This window comes from Bufo gargarizans, chromosome 5 (assembly GCF_014858855.1).
Source record: "Bufo gargarizans isolate SCDJY-AF-19 chromosome 5, ASM1485885v1, whole genome shotgun sequence".
Taxonomy (NCBI): Eukaryota; Metazoa; Chordata; class Amphibia; order Anura; family Bufonidae; genus Bufo; species Bufo gargarizans.
In genome coordinates, this window is record NC_058084.1 from 33,821,969 (window position 1) to 33,843,231 (window position 21,263).

Genomic DNA, 21,263 nt, shown 5'->3' on the forward strand with positions numbered 1-21,263 from the left:
GGGACAATTGGCTTCTCAGCTGTTCCATGGCCAGGTGTGTGTTATTCCCACATTATCCCAATTACAATGAGCAGATAAAAGGTCCAGAGTTCATTTCAAGTGTGTTATTTGCATTTGGAATCTGTTGCTGTCAACTCTCAAGATCAGATCCAAAGAGCTGTCACTATCAGTGAAGCAAGCCATCATTAGGCTGAAAAAACACAACAAACCCATCAGAGAGATGGCAAAAACATTAGGTGTGGCCAAAACAACTGTTTGGAACATTCTTAAAAAGAAGGAACGCATTGGTGAGCTCAGCAACACCAAAAGACCCGGAAGACCACGGAAAACAACTGTGGTGGATGACCTAAGAATTCTTTCCCTGGTGAAGAAAACACCCTTTACAACAGTTGGCCAGATCAAGAACACTCTCCAGGAGGTAGGTGTATGTGTGTCAAAGTCAACAATCAAGAGAAGACTTCACCAGAGTGAATACAGAGGGTTCACCACAAGATGTAAACCATTGGGGAGCCTCAAAAACAGGAAGGCCAGATTAGAGTTTGCCAAACGACATCTAAAAAAGCCTTCACAGTTCTGGAAAAACATCCTATGGACAGATGAGACCAAGATCAACTTGTACCAGAGTGATGGGAAGAGAAGAGTATGGAGAAGGAAAGGAACTGCTCATGATCCTAAGCATACCACCTCATCAGTGAAGCATGGTGGTGGTAGTGTCATGGCGTGGGCATGTATGGCTGCCAATGGAACTGGTTCTCTTGTATTTATTGATGATGTGACTGCTGACAAAAGCAGCAGGATGAATTCTGAAGTGTTTCGGGCAATATTATCTGCTCATGTTCAGCCAAATGCTTCAGAACTCATTGGATGGCGCTTCACAGTGCAGATGGACAATGACCCAAAGCATACTGCAAAAGCAACCAAAGAAGTGGAATGTTCTGCAATGGCCAAGTCAATCACCTGACCGGAATCCGATTGAGCATGCATTTCACTTGCTGAAGACAAAACTGATGGAATATGCCCCAAGAACAAGCAGGAACTGAAGACAGTTGCAGTAGAGGCCTGGCAGAGCATCACCAGGGATGAAACCCAGCGTCTGGTGATGTCTATGTGTTCCAGACTTCAGGCTGTAATTGACTGCAAAGGATTTGCAACCAAATATTAAAAAGTGAAAGTTTGATTTATGATTATTATTCTGTCCCATTACTTTTGGTCCCTTAACAAGTGGGAGGCTCATATGCAAACTGTTGTAATCTCTACACCGTTCACCTGATTTGGATGTAAATACCCTGAAATTAAAGCTGACAGTCTGCGGGTAAAGCACATCTTATTTGTTTCATTTCAAATCCATTGTGGTGGTGTGTAGAGCCAAAAATGTTAGAATTGTGTCGATGTCCCAATATTTATGGACCTGACTATATATTCTTGCAGTTTTCGCATTGGCACCTAGGCCTAAACTATGTTACAACTTACTGTCTTTTAAGAGCAGGCCCATGGGCAATAGACACCATGGACAGGGTGTGACCTCAATGACTTCTATGGGAGATTTTTCTAGGCATGCTCTGTGACCTGTGCAGAGGTCATGAGGGAGGAGATAAGCTGTGATATCACCTATGGCAGGGATGCTCAACCTGCGGCCCTCAAGAGTTGTAGTTTTACAACAGCTGATCATTCACTGCTGTAGGCTGATAGCTGTAGGCTGTCCGGGCATGATGGGAGTTGTAGTTTTGCAACAGCTGGAGGGGCGCAGGTTGGGCATCCCTGACCTATGATGAATGATGGATCCAGTTTTATCTATACAGAGGTGTTACTGGTCATTAGAAGGCCGGTTTCGCACTTGCGTTTTGGTTCTCAAAACCAGACCAAAACGGTTCAGTTTGACGTTAACACATCCGGATGCATCCGTTCCGTTAGGAGGCAGTTGTGTTGCATCGAAGTTCTTGATAATGATGATTCGGAGGCAGGAAAAATGGGCAGGCGTAACAAACACAAACCACCTACCTCCTCATTGTACAGGCCAGCTTAGGTTTGGGCGATATCAAAAATATTCCCACGATAACGATATTAAGAAATTTATCGAGATAAATACCCATTTAAAAGAAAAAAACACTTGGGGCCACAAGGAGACGTTATACTGTACGGGGGCAGCCACAAGGAGACGTATACTGTACGGGCAGGCAGCGGGGCACAAGGAGACATATACTGTACGGGCAGGCAGCGGGGCACAAGGAGACATATACTGTACGGGGGCAGCCACAAGGAGACGTATACTGTACGGGCAGGCAGCGGGGCACAAGGAGACATATACTGTACGGGCAGGCAGCGGGGCACAAGGAGACATATACTGTACGGGGGCAGCCACAAGGAGACGTATACTGTACGGGCAGGCAGCGGGGCACAAGGAGACATATACTGTACGGGCAGGCAGCGGGGCACAAGGAGACATATACTGTACGGGCAGGCAGCGGGGCACAAGGAGACATATACTGTACGGGCAGGCAGCGGGGCACAAGGAGACATTATATACTGTACGGGCAGGCAGCGGGGCACAAGGAGACATTATATACTATGTGGGCTGGCCGGTCGGCAGGCAGCGGGGCACAAGAGTCACTATACTGCATGGGGCCACCAGGAGACATTATACTGTCTGGACTTAGGAACTATACTGTAAGGGGGTCACAAGGTGACATTATACTGTATGGGACAACAATTTGTAACCCCTCCGCCATCAGTATAATAATGTCTTGTGGCCCCCATACAGTAATGTCGTCTTGTTGCTCCTGTATGGCTGCCATCACCATGTGCAGCGCAGCTTGCAGGCAGGGCCAGGGCCGCAGAAGACACAGACAGTACAACCTTTATTTCTGACGCCTGGGCCGTTAGGGTCTTTCACTCCTCTTCCTGACCTTGGCTTGGACACAGACTGCTGACCGACTCTGCGCGCCTCGCTCCTGTGCTCGGCCGGAGGGCGGAGACTTGAATATGGGAGCGAGGAGGAGACGGGGCCAGCCGCTGCAGGAAGTAATATGCACGGTACACATATGCACCATGTGTACCGTCAGCACGCATATGACCGCTCCTATGATGTCACCAAATACCGCGGTTATTTGGAAACGGGGATATCGCCATTTCACCGTTTCTTAATACTGCGGTATATCGTGGACACCGGTTTACCGCTCAACCCTAGGCCAGCTACCTCCCATCATGGCAGTGGTGTTCCCTAATGGCAGTGGCCTCTCTGAGCAGGATAATGCCCCGGTCACACTGCAGATGTTGTTCAGGAACGGTTTGAGAAACATCACAAAGACTCCAACTTAAGGTTGACTATTTTCCCAGATCTCCATCCAGTCATTTTGAGTACAGTACAGGCTATGAGCGAGCGGAGGGCAGGAGTTCCATAGTACATTGCTTCTTTGCCTGTGCACCATTTGCTAAGCCTGATATATCCCACCTGTGCCAGGCTTTAGCAGAACAGCCATGTGCAATGGAGCTGCTGCCTGTACAGCACTGCGGCCTCGGATCCCTTACACAGCAGTGATTCTAAAGTGCAATAGGCACCTCAACTTCAGGGGCCTATTTGCCTAAAAGAAAAATAAAAAAAATTAATTTAGTCACATTTAGAGTAAGTTTCAATAAAGTTAATTTGTAAGTTTGGGTACACTTTAAAGCATCTTCTGCTAACGTCTTGATGCCAGATACCACAGGACACCTTCAGAGATCTCCATGCCTCAACAGATCAGAGGGTCCTACCGCAAGGTTAGGGGTTAAGGTTTTAATATTGTGACAGATTGGTGTATGTATAGAGTAGAGCGAGTTTCCTAAAGATTCCCCAGTCTTATGAGGCGGAGCCACTGGCCATAGACCCTATAGGGAATTTTCCCCGGAGCCGATGCTCATAAGGCAACCTGAGCCGCCCTCACTGCTGCTGGCCGGGTACTACTACTGGGGGAACTAGAGGAGTCATTTATTAGAGGAAGTCCAGGCAGCATGCTGAAGGTAGGACCGGCTCTGTGGCCCACATCTGACCTACTAAGCCCCCTGTTCCATCTCCATGTTAGAGATAATTGGAGGAGGAGGACATAACGTGGCAGCTATTTATGGCCACCTCAGAGGGACAGCTTCTGCGGAGGTACTTTGTTGTGCTTGGTGGTATTAGGTTCTGTGGGATGGTATTCTGTGATACATTATAATATTACTGATCCTGGCAACTTGTATTGGGCCCATTGTCTTGTGACGCCCCAACTTCTGTCAATTTGGACCTACCTGCAACATTGCGAAAAAGGGCCACTTTTATGGGGTTGTGCAGGGGTTTTATATTGATGACCTATCCTCAGGATAAGTCATTAATATCTGATTGGAGGGGGTCCGACACCCAGCCCCCTCCGCCGATCAGCTGTTTAAAGAGGAGGCCTCTTCATTACACTGCGCGTCGTCTCGGAAGTGAGCGTAGTTACAAGTACTCGCTCCATTCACTTGAAGGGAGACGACGCGTGGAGCGCTGACCTCCTCTTCAAATCGCTGATCAGGGGGCTGCCGGGTGCACAACCCCTGCACCACCCCATTTAAGTTCCCAGTCCACCAGCTGCTTAGGAGTAAGCTTTAGATGCTTTTCTTTTGCTACCAGACAATGCAGAATATGTAATAATCTGACAGGTCCGATGGATGCTGAATTTCATTATATTTATTTTGGAAATAACAATTTATTCCCACTCCATTATGAGAGATGCTGTAAAAATTGTATGTGTAGCGTAGGCCTGGCTGTGTAATTGTCATCTGAACTCCCACAACGCGCTGCTCTCTGGTACTCGGCAGACAGCAGAATTAAAGAAGTTCTCTGGGCTTTTTCTTATTAATGACCTATCCTCAGGATAGGTCATCAATATCAGATCGGCAGGGGTCTGACACCTGGCACCCCCACCGATCAGCTGTATGAGGAGACGGCGCATGCTGTACGCGCGTGCCGTCTCCTGTCTCTCTAACTGCTCGCAGCTGTATGTCTATGGAACAGCAACGGACAGGAAGATAGAAGGGAGACGGCGCGTGCGCACTCTGCGCATCGTCTCCTCAAACGGCTGATCAGACCTGTGCCAGGCGTCGGACCCCTGCCGATCTGATAATAATGACCTATCCTGAGGATAGATCATCGATATGAAAAAGCCCAGAGAACCTCTTTAAGTTTTGGAATGAAGAAGGAAACCTCAAAGTCACAGAGCAGCACTGTATGCAGAATTAAACCTCAGTAAACTCTTCCTCTAAGCAAATTGTCTCCATCTTTTTTTTTTTTTTTTTTGAAGACTCTATTGTAATGCCGAGACCATCGAAATATCACCAGCAAATGTTCAATAAAAGCGGCTATCCTGTTGTAGATGTGGTGGTGGATCCATATGTGGCAGTCCATCTACGACCCCATCAAAAAGAAGGGATTCTGTTTCTCTATGAGTGTGTGATGGGCATGAGGTAAGAATGGAGGGTTTTTTCATTTAAAGCCCATTGACATTGGGAAAAGTGTTCTTGCATGTGCTAGTGATTATCCTCAGATAGTTGTGCTTTTCAGGATTTGTGTGTGTTTCAGGATTCACTTTTTATTCCTTTAATTCATTTTTAGACCACCTAATATACGGCTTACTACCTGCTCCTAGTTTCAGACTTTCCTCATTTGAACACGTGTCTCCCAGTAATAATGCTGGATCTGTGTGTCCAGGATACTGCTACCTTCTCCCTGCAAATTTCCATTGTTTGTGTTCTTCTTCCTGACTCTGTTAGCTGCCCTTCCGGAATTAAACATTTTGATTTTGCACATCAGGATGCATCCGTTCCATTAGGATGAGGTTGTGTGAAATCAAAACGGGAAAAAAAACGAATCCGTCACTAAATACATTCAAAGTCAATGGGTGACGATTCCTTTTTTTTTTTTTTTATGTAGGCTCCTAAAAAACTGGTCCATTTTTTTTCCATTTTTATGACTGTACACAAAACCGCAGCTTGTAGCGGTTTTGTGTCAGATCACAAAACGTAATGCTGACGGAACGGGAGACATCCTGATGAACCCTGAAGGGATCTCTTACCAATCAGAATGAATGAGGACTAAACGGAAACGTTTTTTTGTTTTTTTTTCGGTATTGAGATCCTCTGCCGGATCTCAGTGCTGGAAAACAACAACGCAAGTGTGAAAGTAGCCTTATACTCACGCTGCAGAGGCAAAATGGTAGAACGATTTTAAAGAAGTTTTCTTAGTTTTGCATTTAGGGAGCAAATGAGGGTTAAAATAATCAATGCAAAGGTGTTCATAGCGTTTGAATGTGAAAATCCACATTAGTTTAGTTATCAGATGGTGAGTTTACAGCCCGAGTGCTCTGGCATTTGGGCAGTATTCAAACATAACGACCCCAAACACAACTCCAAGACGACCACTGCCTTGCTAAAGAGGGTAAAGGTGCTGGACTGGCCAAGCATGTCTCCAGATCTAAACTCTATTGACCTTTTGTGGGGCTTCCTGAAACGGAAGGTGGAGGAGCGCAAGGTCAACATCCACTAGCTCCGGGACGTCGTCATGGAGGAGTGGAAGAGGATTCCAGTGGCAACCTGTGAAGCTCTAGTGAACTCCATGCCCAAGAGAGTTAAGGCAGTGCTGGAAAATAATGGTGGCCACACAAAATAATGTCACTTTGGCCACAATTGGGCCATATTCACTTAGTGATGTACTCACTGTTGCCAGCGGTTTAGACATTAATGGCTGTGTGAGTTATTTTGAGGGCACACCAAATTTACACTGTTATACAAGCTGTACACTGACTACTTCAGGCTACTTTCACACTAGCGTTTTTATTTTCCGGTATTGAGATCCGTCATAGGGTTTTGTACCCATTCATTGTCAATTGGGGACAAAACGTAAGTGAACGGAATGCTCCAAAGTGCATTCCGTTCCGCTTGGTTGCGTTCTCATACCGGAGAGCAAACCACAGCATGCTGCAGTTTTCTTTCCGTCCTGGGATCGGTCATGACCCACAATGCAAGTCAATGGGGACGGATCAGGTTTTTCTGACTTTCAATGGAGTTCATGACGGATCCGTCTTGGCTATATTAAAGATATTACAACCAGATCCGTTTATAACGTATGCAGATGATTGTATTATAAGTAACGGAAGTGATTTTGCTGAACCCTGCCGGATCCAGCGAAAACGCTGGTGTGAAAGTAGCCCAACATTGCATCAGTGTCAGATCTTCAGTGTTGTTCCATGAAGATATAATAAAATATTTAGAAAAATGTCTGTGGTTTGCTCAGTTTTGTGAGATATTGTATATGGAAATGAGTTGTCCCCTTTAATTATAACTTTTTTTTGGCTCAGGGTCAGTGGACAATTTGGAGCTATCCTGGCTGATGAGATGGGCCTAGGCAAAACGCTTCAGTGTATCTGTTTGATCTGGACTCTTCTACGCCAAGGTCCATATGGAGGGAAGCCTGTCTTCAAGAGAGCGCTGATTGTGACCCCAGGGAGTCTGGTGAAGAACTGGAGGAAAGAGTTTCAGAAGTGGTTGGGAACTGAGAGAATGAGAGTGTTTGCAGTGGATCAGGTAATGACAACCTAGCTACGTGATTTCTGCTCCTTCGGAATGCATGGATTCAAAACCATCTAGATGGGAAAGTTGGTTTTATCTCTAGATGTTTCTTTTAGGTTCCTTACCTCACATGGAGCCCACTCTAGAGGGATGCATTAGTGGTGCCATAGACAACCCCAAGCTTTGGCGAGGAGTGGCCTCTTGTCCTTCACCCAGTGGTGTGTACTCATCATGGAGGCAGACCAGAAGGCTGCTATGAGGCCCATGGTGAGAGGAGACCTGGTGCTGAACTCCTCCTGTTCTCAACAACAAACCACAGCATTTTTCTACAGCTACGACTAAGGGGAGCTTGGGTGCAAAGAGATTTTGCTGCTTCCATTGAGCTCAATTGCACCGGAATAACTTCCTGTGAACTGAGCTCCCCCTAGTGGTGACAGCAGACAGGCATCCTTATGTACTGCAGTGAAGCACAAGATTTAGATCTGTACATAGTAGAGTAATTACTGTATTTATACCAGTTTTCTGATGTAAATACATTGAGAAACATGTCGACAGAAGTCGAATCAAGGGTGTCAAGCAGAGTGTGACTTTTTAAAATTAAAACATTCCTCCACTTAATAAAAGAATCATAAATTCAGCAAAAATTCTATTGGAAAGGGGAGTGCATACTAAGTTTGGCTTTGCACACCCTGGGGGTTAGGGACTGGTTGCGAGCTTTTTCTTGCACCCATTCACTGTATAATCATAGCACGTAGTCATGTGAATAGCAACGAATCCTTTTGTGTCTTTCTCTTTAGGATCACAAGGTGGAAGACTTCGTCAGTTCTCCTTTGTACTCGGTGCTCATCATCAGCTATGAGATGCTATTACGCTCTCTAGAACAACTCCAGAACCTGAGCTTTGATCTCATCATCTGTGACGAGGGCCATCGCTTAAAGAACAGCTCCATAAAAACAACTTTGGCGCTCAGCAGTTTGTCTTGCAGCAGAAGGATCATCCTGTCCGGTAACTTTTTCTTTCTTTTTGCTGGCACTAGGCTTTTTATTTTATTGGGAATTGCATTCTTAGCAGTTTTTCTAACATCTGTTGCAATAAGTAATTCTTGTGATAAAGCAGATTGGGGAAGCAAATCAGATTTCTGTGGCTTTCTTGAACCTGTCGGCAAGCTGAGTCTGTTTTACGGCAGCGGGGATCCGCTTCATTGAATACTGAATATGTGGTAGGCTGCCATATGCAGGGCATGCTGCGTCCTTGCTCTGTTACCAGCAGCTTCACTGTGCTTGGACCACCTGGGCATCTCAACGGTGATCTGTGCTCAATGAAAACAGGAAAGGGGATCAGGGCATTGCGCAGAAATTTACCAACATTTTGTGCAATATGCCTTTTTTATAAAAAAATAAAAATAAATGGGGAGAGGAATAGAAGAGGCAGCACTCACTGGCGTGGTTCAAGTCCTTTATTCGTACAAAAAAGGTAAAATCTTCGGGCTGGAGCATATGGAGTGATACAGTTGGCGTCAGCGACGGGTGTTTCGCGCTAACGTGCGGCTTCTCCGCATGAACTGGCCATAAGGTATTGTTTTTTTCTCGCCCATTTTCCTTGGGGGACACAGACCTTGGGTATAGCTCAGCTCCCTAGGAGGCGTGACACTAAGTAAAACTGTTAAGCCCCTCCTCCATCAGCTATACCCTCAGCCTGGAGATAGAGGCTACCAGTTTTAGCTTAGTGTCCAAGGAGGCAAGACACTCCCTGCTACTGCAGGGCTGTTTTCTCCTTGTTATTTTTACTTTTTCTTCTAATTTTGTTATTTTATTTTTTCCTAGGGATACCAGAGACGCATTTGACCTCTCTGCTCTCCCGGGGTTGAGCTGCGCCAGTGCCAACTTATCTGCACTGCTGCCTCCCCCACAGAAGCAATAGGAGGATCTGGGCAGCAATGGCTCCCCTACATCCCGCCAGCTAGGGGGTCGCCCGCACGCCAAGCCCCTCTTCCAGCTTCCTGCCACTGCGGTGCCAGTGGCTGAAGGGGCGACCCTGCTGGAAAGGACTGAGGGTGAAGACGTCGCACGGTGAGATGGCTATTCCAGCCCATACCCCGTCCCTATCTGCAGCATCTACCCCTCTGGGTAAGGGGGGCACCCGTGGTCGCTCATTCTGAGCGCTCATCTGCAGGACAATGCAGCACAGCAGCATCCTCAGCACCCCCACGCTTTTCCCCCCCACGCTGCTATCTTTCTCCCCCCCCTCCCCCTCATCGGGGCTGACTCCATTTTTCTCTTCTCTCTCTCCCCCTTCCCGCCGAGAACGGGGGGCGGGGCTTAGCGGTCCCGGCAGGGGGCGGGGCTTCCGCGCGTCATTTTGGGGGCGGAGCTACGTTCTCCTTCACAGGAGACATTTCAAGCGCTGGAGGGGGCGGAGCTTGTTCCCCGCGCTTTCTGCTGAGGTTTCCCGCGCTTCCTCACTCCTGACAGGAAGCTGGGACACGGTGGGGGACTCTAACCTCCTGTGTACATCGCTCGGCTTCTGTGGGCGCTCTCTGCTGCTCACTGCTGTTCACTGCTTCTCTGCTGCTGCTGATCTGGGCCATCTCCTGACGTTCTTCTGAGGCACTGGTAGGACAGTTAACCCTCTCCTAACCCTCCTGGTCATAGCTGCTATAACCCTTTGTGGTCTCTATATTAGAGTACAACCACACTTCAGCATGTCAGATCCCACAGGTGCCCCCAAACCCTGGTACCATGCCTGTACCGCCTGTAAGGAACTTTTTCCGCGTGGGCAATCTGAGCCGCATTGCCTTGCATGTCAGGCCCCGGTGCAGGGCCCGCTTCCCGCTGCGCCCCCCGGTGCCTCTGAACCCCCTGACTGGGCTAGGTCTCTGTCTCAGGCGGTGGAAAGCCTTACACACGTAGTGGGCCGTCTCGTGGATAGACCGCCTCTCCCGCAGGCTGCCACAATCCCTGTCGCACCCGCTGGGACTACCGTTTCTGCCGCCCCCACTGGTTCCCTGCCTCCCAGCGAATCTTCCAGGGCCCGGCATACTCAGAAACGTTCAAGGGTTGAGCGCACATCTTCTCCAGATGCTTCGCTCTCTCCGCCATGCGTGCGAGCTCAGTCAAGTCTATCCTCTCAAAGGGATACGCTTTCTGAGGGAGAACTGGCGGATTCGGACGTGGACATGGACTCAGAGCTTCCGTCCAAATTGGCGTCCGCGGTGGGGCATCTTGTCACTAGCATCCGTGATACCTTTCAGCTACACGATGACCCCCCCAGCTCTGAACAGGCCGGCGTGTCCTTTCTCCGCCCCAAACAGGCCTCCAAGGTTTTTCCCATACACGCTGATTTTTCTTCTGTGGTATCCAAGGCTTGGACTCGGCCTAACGTCCGCTTTATTACACCCAAAAAGCTGGACATTTGTTATCCCTTTCCAGCGGATTCTGTGACCACGTGGACATCCCCGCCTAAGGTTGATCCTCCCGTGGCTCGCCTGTCCAAAAGCACTACTATTCCTGTACAGGACGGATCTTCCCTCCAGTCTGTTGAGGACCGTCGTACGGAATCCCTCTCCAAGGCCATATTTACTGCCTCTGGTTCGGCCCTTAGACCGGTCTTTGCCTCCGCCTGGGTTGGCAAAGCGGTCTCTGAATGGGGTTTGCAACTGGAACGGGAGTTAGGGTCGGACGTCCCTGTTCAGGACCTCCGTTCCTTAGCCCAACTAATTGTTCAGGCCGGAAAATTCGTCTGTGAGGCCTCCCTTGATGCGGGTGCCCTCATTGCCCGTTCCTCTGCCCTGGCAGTTTCTGTCAGGAGGGAACTCTGGCTGAAGGTTTGGGCGGCGGACGCCGCTTCCAAACGCTCTTTGGCCGGCCTACCATTCACGGGTTCCCGCCTGTTCGGAACCCGTCTGGACGAACTTATATCAGAGGCCACGGGTGGGAAGAGTACTCACCTCCCCCAGTCCAGGCCAATGGGCGCCCCCCGTGGTCGCGCTGGTTCGTCCCGTTTTCGGTCCTTTCGCAAGCCCACCGGGTCTAGACCCGCGGCCAGTTCTTCTTCCTCTGGCCCAGCCCAGGATAGACGCAAGAAGCCGTTTTTTCGGACGCAACCTACCTGGCGCAAGTCCCAGCCTGCACGGGCTCCCACAGGCCAGCAGCCCTCTGCCTGAAGGTGCGCCCCCACCCACCCGGGTGGGGGGCCGCCTTCTCCTATTCAGGAACGTATGGCGGGCCCACATCTCAGATGCATGGGCGCTCGAGATTGTATCTTGCGGATACAAAATCGAATTTGCGTCCATTCCGCCAGACCGTTTCTTCCGATCCCGTCCTCCGCGAGATCCCGTACGAGTGGCCGCCTTCTTCGCGGCCATTCACTCTCTAATGGACAAGGGTGTCGTCGCCCCCGTGCCTCCGACGGAAAGGTTCAGGGGGTTCTACTCGAACCTCTTTGTGGTTCCCAAGAAGGAAGGCTCAGTGCGTCCGATCTTGGACCTAAAACGCCTGAACCGTTTTCTCTGACTGCAGAGATTCCGGATGGAGTCTCTCAGGTCCGCAGTGGCCTCCCTGGAAAGAGGGGATTTCATGGCCTCAATCGACATTCAGGATGCATACCTCCACGTTCCGGTTGCTCCATGTCATCACCGCTTCCTGCGCTTTGCGGTGGGGGACGATCACTTCCAATTCGTCGCCCTTCCCTTTGGTCTGGCGACTGCTCCTCGAGTGTTCACCAAGGTCCTGGCCCCTGTCTTGGCCCTTCTACGTTCAAGAAGTGTTTTTCTTCTCCCATACTTGGACGACATCCTGGTCAAGGCACCCTCCTTCTCTCAGACATCCCGCAGTGTGGAACTCACTCTGGAGACCCTGACGCGGTTCGGTTGGATTATCAACCACCCCAAATCTTCCCTTACCCCCTCCAGACGGCTGATCTTCCTGGGGATGCTCCTGGATACAGAGTTGGCGGAGGTCCGCCTTCCGTCGGACAAGCGTCTGGCCCTTCGCGGGTCGGTTCGCAGTCTCCTCCGTCATCACCGCCCTTCCCTCAGATCCAGCATGCGGTTGTTGGGAAAGATGGTTGCCTGTTTCGAAGCGGTGCCGTTCGCACAATTCCGATCCCGCACCTTTCAGAGGGCAATTCTGTCGGCCTGGGACAAATCACTGAGGAGTCTGGACAGGACCTTTCTTCTGCCTCCCCTGGCTCGAGCTTCCCTCGGCTGGTGGTTGCATATCCCTCTAAGGGGGAAGTCCTTCCTTCCACTGAACTGGCTGGTGATTACCACAGATGCCAGCTTACGGGGGTGGGGGGGGGGGGTTTTCCCTCCCCGGTCCGTCCAGGGCGTTTGGTCTCTATCGGAGTCCAGACTTCCAATCAATATTCTGGAACTGAGGGCGATTCTTCTGTCCCTCAGACACTGGACCCATCTGCTGAGGGCCACCCTGTTCGGATCCAATCGGACAATGCCACGGCTGTGGCATACATAAACCATCAGGGAGGCACTCGCAGCGATGCAAGAGGTGACCCTCATTCTCCTCTGGGCGGAGACGCACGTGCCGGCCTTATCTGCGATTTACATCCCGGGGGTGGACAACTGGGCGGCGGATTTCCTCAGCCGGTCCACCATCGACCCGGGAGAATGGTCCCTGCACCCAGAGGTGTTCGAAGCCCTTTGTCTTCGCTGGGGTCGCCCCGACGTGGACCTCATGGCCTCCAAATTCAACCACAAGGTCCCCCTATACCTGGCCAGGGCACGGGACCCGAAGGCATACGGCGCCGACGCGCTCGTCCTTCCGTGGCGCGAATTCTCCCTTCTGTACGTCTTTCCTCCTTTTCCCCTCCTGCCACGGGCTCTTCGGAGGATCGCGGCAGAGGGCGTCCCCGCGATTCTAATCGCCCCGGATTGGCCCCGCCGGTCTTGGTACGCCGACCTAATGTTGCTGTTGGCAGACGCACCGTGGCCACTGCCCTCCAGGGAAGACCTTCTCTCTCAGGGACCGATCTTCCACGAGCATTTAGGCTCGCTACGTTTGACGGCGTGGCTATTGAGACCGCCGTCTTAACGCGACGGGGTTTCTCCGCGGACGTAGTCCGCACCATGATCCGGGCTCGTAAGCCCGTATCCTCTAGGATCTACTATCGGGTTTGGAGGTCCTATCTGGGGTTCTGTGAGTCCCGGAGCATCCCACCTCTCCGGTTTTCTCTTCCCACAATCCTGTCCTTCCTCCAGTCGGGTCTGGACCTGGGGCTGTGCCTCAGTTCTCTGAAGGGTCAGATTTCGGCGCTGTCTATTCTTCTCCAGCGTCCCCTGGCCCCTCTAGGGCCAATTAAGACCTTTTTACAAGGGGTGGCTCACTCTGTTCCGCCGTACCGCCCTCCAATTCCTTCCTGGGACCTGAATGTGGTGCTCTCGGCGCTCCAATCAGCCCCCTTCGAGCCTTTACGGGAGGTCTCCCTTCGCCTTCTGTCCTGCAAGGTCATCTTTCTTGTGGCCGTCACGTCTCTCCGACGGGTGTCGGAGTTAGCGGCTCTTTCTTGCTCCGAACCTTTCCTGATCTTCCACCAGGATAAGGTTGTGCTTCGGCCTGTCCCGACTTTCCTGCCAAAGGTGGTCTCCGCCTTTCACATCAATGAGGACATCGTCCTTCCGTCGCTCTGTCCCTCTCCTTCCCACCCCAGAGAACGGGAACTGCACCGTCTGGATGTGGTCAGGGTGTTGAGGATTTACTTGGAGGTCACCGGGTCCTTTCGGCGCACGGACTCCCTGTTTGTGGTTCCGGAGGGTTCGCGCAAAGGGTTGGCGGTCTCCAAGGTGGCTATTGCCCGTTTCATTAAACTGGCGGTGTCTGAGGCTTATCGAGCCAAGGGCAGACCTCCGCCTTTTGGCGTCACTGCTCATTCCACCAGAGCAGTCGGAGCTTCCTGGGCGCAGAGGCATCGGGCCTCGGCTGAACAGTTGTGCAAAGCAGCCACTTGGTCCTCTCTGCACACTTTCACAAAGTTCTATAGGGTGCATACGCATGCATCAGCGGATGCTGCGTTGGGCCGCCTGGTTTTGCAGGCAGCGGTTTCCTGATGCTCTGGTGGTGTTCCGCCTTGGGTTTGTGGTCCCTCCCTTCTTGGACTGCTCTTGAACGTCCCAAGGTCTGTGTCCCCCAAGGAAAATGGGCGAGAAAAGGAGATTTTTGTATAACTTACCAGTTAAATCTCTTTCTCGCTCTTCCTTGGGGGACACAGCACCCACCCTTCTGTGTTTGGTTACAGGGTTATGGTCTGGCGCCCCGTTGGGTTGCTGGCTGGTTGTTTCCGTTATTGGTTGTTATCCTTTCACTACTTGGACACGCAACTGGTAGCCTCTATCTCCAGGCTGAGGGTATAGCTGATGGAGGAGGGGCTTAACAGTTTTACTTAGTGTCACGCCTCCTAGGGAGCTGAGCTATACCCAAGGTCTGTGTCCCCCAAGGAAGAGCGAGAAAGAGATTTAACTGGTAAGTTATACAAAAATCTCCTTTTTGACACTCTCCGGGTGGAAGCTCCTGTGATGCAGAAGGGAGTTTGTGGCTGTAGGCTTTCGGTGACCGCTAGTATGCATACCTTTTGCACCAGCCTCAACATATACATCCAAGAACTCAAGAGACTGACCCCCAAAATTGAGGGTGAATCTCATGTTCATATTGTTAATGTTGTTGAGATAGGACACGAACTCCCTGCATTGCATCTCAGTGCCCGACCAGATCATAAACACGTCGTCGACATATCCGCTTGGACTTAATGATAGAAATGACCTGAGCTCATTAATCTGTCTGTCATGATGTTGTTTATAAATCGGTGTGTTCAGCTGGACTGGATCGTGCGGTCGGGTACATAGGAGTCTAAGCGTCTGGGTTGCTGTGACAACCAGACGCAGTGACTGGTATAAGAAGCGCCGGGGAGAAGCGCAAGTTAGCGCGAAACGGCCGTCGCCGCTGACTCCAACTGTATCGCACCATACGCTCCAGCCTGAAGATTTTACCTTTTTTGTACGAATAAAGTACTTGAACCACGCCGGTGAGTGCTGCCTCTTCTATTCCTCTCCCCATTTTTGTATGCATACTGTCAAGGCTGTGCACCACTGAGACGTGCAAGTGATAGGTAGTTGAAGACGGGGTGTCAATATTAATGTGACGTCTGCCATCTTCAGACTGCGCAGGTACATCCCCCCCCCGACTAGTTACCACCCCCCTGTACCCTTACTGCAGACTGCTAGCAATTCATTCATAACAAAAGAATGGCACAACATACAGACATAAGAATAGATGTTCTAGAATTGTTATTACATGGGGAATGCTTGAAGCTATTACAGCGGGAATGTCAGGAGCGCTGAAAGGTCCTCTTTACCCACATTGGCTGTTCCTGGATGAAATGACAATCAAACCTTATAGTCTACTTGAAAGGTTTGTATCATCACAGACAACCCCATTAATATGAGAGCCTTAGGCTGCATTCACATCTCCGTCAGAGATGATCTTGCGTAAATGTTGTAATTACACGTAGGTAAACCGTGAAGAGAAGGCAGTGCTTGTACAAACAGCTGATCGGTGGGAGTGACAGCAGTTGGGCCTCGGTGATCTAAAATTGATTACCTACCCTGAATATAGGTCATCAATATTAAAAAAAAAAAACAGACAACACTTTTAATTTTGTCTACATGATAAATACTATTTGTTGATGTGAGACAACCCCTTTAAGCAGTGTCTGAATGGAATGCCTAGGGGCCCACCAGTGAAATTCATTCTGGTTGCCCACTGTACAGCGACATGCAAATATTACCTGCCCACACAGAGGCAACAACACGCTACAAGATGATTGATTATGGGGGTTTCTGCAACAACTTCAAATGGTGGGTCCCTGGGAAGAGAGGATACTGGTTGGCCTGCCTCTATTCCGAGAGGCCATCTTATCTTTCCAATGCATCTATAATAATAAACTGGATAGTTTTTTGCAGTGTCCCAGGGGGTCAGTAGTGTATGCTGGGCTTTGTAGTGCAGATTAACCCACTAACCTGGGATCCACTGTCGTCTTCAATCGGGGCTAATACTGGAACAGGCAGGTATTTAATGTTCGTGACGCCAGTGTCAATTAAACGGTGACACGCCGTGTATAGTAATGTAGAAAAATGAAGCAACCACGGGTTAGCCAACCAAAACGGGAACTTTTTACTGAATGTCAGTGAGAATCATACATGGACGCAGTTGGAAGCGCAGTTCCATGGAAGACAGTTGGTTTCTATTTGAATACAGCTGGTTCTTAGAAGTACAGAATGGCCGGTCTTAGCAATGTTCTTTACAGAGTGTTAATTACAGGAGATGCAGTACAGGCGGCTTGCACACTATTCCTGACTGGTCCTGAAACATGTGACTTATTCTCCAAGGTCCAATGCCCTATAGCTGGTGTACCCTTGAAGCTGTCCTTATCTAGTACCTCCTCTGTTACCTTGAGTACCTCTTGCTTTATCTGATCGGCCTCTGTGGTATTCTGTGTCCCGGCTGGTTGCTTGCTTATGATGTTTCAGCTAAACGAATGATGACTCAGGAGGGGAACCTTTTCCTTGGATCCGGAACCCGGTTACAGGGCCTATACTACCCTCTCCTAGTCGGCAGGCTTCAGGCCTGCACTACTCTCACAGGCCCATAGCCTGGCCTTGACTCAGACACAGGATCATCTCTGACTCCTTTTCCCACTGTCTGCCTGCTTACTACTTCCTGACTGGGCCTTATATAAACTAGGGTTCCCTAGCTCCCTCTAGTGACTCAGAGCTGGAATGACACCCTAGCCGGCCTGCACATGCACATTTCACAGTAACAGGAAGTACATAGCATTACATTAACAAGATATTTTATACCAACCTCCCCATAAATACAGGGGGAACGACAGTACCCAAGTGACCCTTCTGTAGTGACGGGGTATTACTCTCCCGTACACTACATTTTTATATTAATATAGGTTATTTGAGATGCCGTGCTGGAGGACAGTGGGCCCACTTTTCTCAGGGTTCCCCTGTGGGCCAGTCCGAGCTTGCCTTTAAGTGCCAGAGACCCTTGGCAAATAGCTGCTCTTGACTGCTCATTTCTTCTGAAGTGACCACTACAGGCCGAATGTAGTATAACATGTGGCTATCCAAATGAATAGACGTCCACGTAACACCTGGATGGACTGGATCCACTAGGGGCTTCTGGTTAGTCACTCTCCATGTTATCTTATTGATGGGAGGGAGATCCCGAGTGGGGGGTCTTTCTGTATGATATTAGGAAATTTGGAAAGTAATTGTCTCCAGATATAATTAGATAGATTTGGCATTTAGGACCAGTAAAGTCAGCCATATTTAGTTGTCGCCCAATATTCTCTTCAGCACATATCGACCTGATTTAAAGAACATTCAGCTCGCTCTTACTGTTTTTCTTACCCATTAGGATTGATCATTTATAATGCTAAATAAAAATGCGTTTAAAAGTTATGAGTGAACTTTCTATTTTCCAGGCACTCCAATTCAGAACGATCTCCAGGAGTTTTATGCATTGATCGACTTTGTAAATCCAGGAATTCTTGGCGCTCTGTCCGCTTACAGAAAAATATATGAGGAGCCAATAATTAGATCCCGCGAGCCTTCAGCAAATAAAGTAATTGTATAAACCACCCTATTGTGATGCATAAAAGGTGTGTTCCCATTGTATAAAGTGATGGGATAAAGCTAGGGTATGCCATCATTTTATTATTAGTGGTAGTCCGACCTCTGGGGTCCTTGCCAGTCCTAATAATTACACGACGTAAGTACTGGTTTAGCGCTGTCTTGTCAGAATATTTATACTGCTCTGAAAAACAGCTTAATTTATTTATGGGAAAACAAGCTAGAATCTATAATAGAAGAGATTCCGACTTATTTCCACAAATCAAAACCAGCACTAACAAAAGCTTATTATCTGCGCTAAGTTGAAGACAAAAGGAAGAGGGTTGTGTACAATATATATATATATATATATATTAATATTTTAGTGCAATAAAAAAATAAAATATAAGATATAAAATTGGTGACAATTCAAGAATAATAATTACATGCAATTAATATGACAAAATAACCTATAGGATATTGATATAATCAATAATTAAACAGGTATCTTAGTAATAAAAATAAATAAATTGACACTTGATTTCTCCCAGCGAACAGATTTTCCTAATTAAAATGTAATGGGGTTGTCCGGGTTCAGAGCCTATTTTCACCCAGGCTGCCCCCCTGACTTGAGCATCAGGGCAGTTCTTGCTCCTATGCTCTCCTTTTCCCTGCGTGAAAAGGCATTTTCTGGAGTTCCTGTGACTAACCGGGCTCTCCATAGGGCTGCCAGGTGGAGGCTTCCGCCCAGCAGTGGCCCCGGTGATGTCACCGGCACTGTTGGGCGGGCTTTATTGCTGCCCTAGCCTGTAAAACAGCTAGGGCAGCACTAAAGCCCGCCCATCAGAACCGGTGACGTCACCGAACACACTGCTGGGCGGAAGCTTCCGCCTGGCAGTGTGGTGTTGTAAATAAAGGAGCCCTTGCCCTGTGCAATCCAGCACAGGGCAAGGGAGAGCATCATCGGAGCATGAAATGCTCCGATGCTAACATCAGGGGGGCTGCCTGGGTGAAATTATGGATATGTCCGGGTTCAGCTCTGAACCTGGACAACCCCTTTAATGATGCATGATGACTTTATCTCATCATGCATAAGTTTTGTTATTGTTATAACTCTAGATTACAGCCCAAATAAAATTAAGCTTCCACCATGTTATGTAATGTATATCAATTCAATTAGACCATCTGACTAGAACTACAATCTGTTCTTTGGAGATCACACAATTGTAGATATATCATTTGTATAGATTTATCTCCCTAGATTGAAAAGGCACAATTGATTCTGCAATTCCTCCAATCAATCCAGATCCTACAAGGAACAATATGGTCTATTTGAATAAATATATATATATGTGTATATGGCTAATCAGTTGCCTAATATACAGACAAAATGTATACTATACCAGAGAATCCGTCTGGAAGAAATCAGCGTTAAGGTTCAAATGTGAAGTAAGATCAGATCTTATTTTCCTTCTGATCTCTCCTCTCTCTTGTGTGTCTTTGTCTTGGTGGCTTCTGCTAACTTTTATCCCGGAAGGTGGGCTTGGTTTGGTCTTCAACGTGACTAATGAGATCACAGTGCATCAATTTGCCACTTCTCTCTTACTCACCACCACCACAAGAGGACACTAGTGTTCTATGTGACAGTTTGTGTAATTACACTTAATTCTTCTATTTTCTTTTAGTTTGACAAAAGATAACCCTTTGATAAAAGTCTTAGACAGAGCTTTAAATAAGATAAGAAAGACACTAATGTATATCAACCCTTCAGACATCTAGTCTGCTTCAAAAATATACGAGTTTTAAACAAACTCTCCCTAAATACTTGATTTTCTTATCTACACATTCTTTAGACATGTGGTAATTAGCTCCAAATGTCTTTCTTTCACACTCAACAAGATTACATGGGAACCCTCATCTAATTCTATATATCATGAATAAAATTTTGGATTACAGGATTATACTTGACTTCAGTTTCTTAAAACATACACATATAGGATAAAGCATATAAAATCACTCACATTATGGTTGCTATAATTGTACAATGAATAGTAATATTATCCTCTTCTATTTATTTGGAGGTGATTTGTATAGGCCTTTACCATATTGATCCCTTTTCTGCTACCTGAGTGGTCATTTCCTCTGTGTCGAGCATAAAGTGGGGGATCATGTCTTTTATTTTAGACATTTAAAAGAATCCTTTTAGCGGCTGAACAATCTAGTTGGAGGTCCTCCTGTTCATGACCCTTATCTTTTAACCAGACTGCATGCAATGGCTTTTGTCCAGCCGAAACCCGTCACTCATGCCGGGAAGCAGCCAGGTCCTGTTATAGTCAATGGGGTCTGGCAGTGAACCTGCCAGATCCGTTTAACACAAGTGTGAACCCCCCCTTCCCCCCTGCCGAAAGGCTATGTGTTAGTGTTTCCCATTTACTTAAAGGTATGTCATGCATCTCTTTCTTTTTTAGGAGGAAAAAAAATTAGGAGATGAAAGAGCCACAGAACTGGGACGTCTAACAGGCCTATGTGTTCTCCGAAGAACCCAGGAGGTCATTAATAAATTTCTCCCTCCTAAAATTGAGAGCATTGTCTTCTGCAGACCCTCCGAGCTCCAGCTTGATCTTTACAAAAGGCTTCTGAGCTCTCGTCTTGTTAAGTGTTGTTTGCAAGGCTCAGGAGACAGTAGTCCTCATCTCGTGTGCATTGGGGCACTGAAGAAACTTTGCAACCACCCGTATCTGCTTTATAAAACCATCCAGGTCAGTGTGAGATGTGCAGGTTTTATAAATGTTCATCCGTATGTGTGTATATGGCAGCATTTCTGTGATCTGCTGGTGACAGGTGACAGCCAAATATTCAGACTCGCTGCTTCACCCAACGGAGTCCCAGATGATCGCTAATGAGCATTCGTAGTAACACTCATTAGCGATCATCAGGCAATATCAAATCTTTTGACAGGTTAAAAAAATCATCGTCTGCAGACGGCAGATCGTGGGGTCTAATCACGCTCTGCTGCCTGCAAACAATGATTTAGTATAGGGAAGAGCGATGGTATTAGAGATCACTTCTCCCCAAACTGAGG

The 21,263-nt window shown here is 48.3% G+C and overlaps 1 protein-coding gene across 9 annotated transcripts in view; it reads left to right on the plus strand.

Annotated features, from left to right (window-relative positions):
* The window catches only part of RAD54B (RAD54 homolog B), a 74,054-nt gene that overhangs the window by 30,621 nt on the left and 22,170 nt on the right, over positions 1 to 21,263 (plus strand). For all 9 annotated transcript variants that reach the window (XR_006389955.1, XM_044293214.1, XM_044293212.1 and 6 more), the window contains 5 exons: positions 5,292 to 5,454; positions 7,344 to 7,569; positions 8,352 to 8,559; positions 18,055 to 18,194; positions 20,650 to 20,940. Coding sequence is in view for 8 of the 9 variants with exons in the window: in XM_044293214.1 (XP_044149149.1) it covers positions 5,292 to 5,454; positions 7,344 to 7,569; positions 8,352 to 8,559; positions 18,055 to 18,194; positions 20,650 to 20,940 (1,028 nt within the window). In the remaining variant the exon portion in view is untranslated. The remainder of the gene's footprint in view (positions 1 to 5,291; positions 5,455 to 7,343; positions 7,570 to 8,351; positions 8,560 to 18,054; positions 18,195 to 20,649; positions 20,941 to 21,263) is intronic.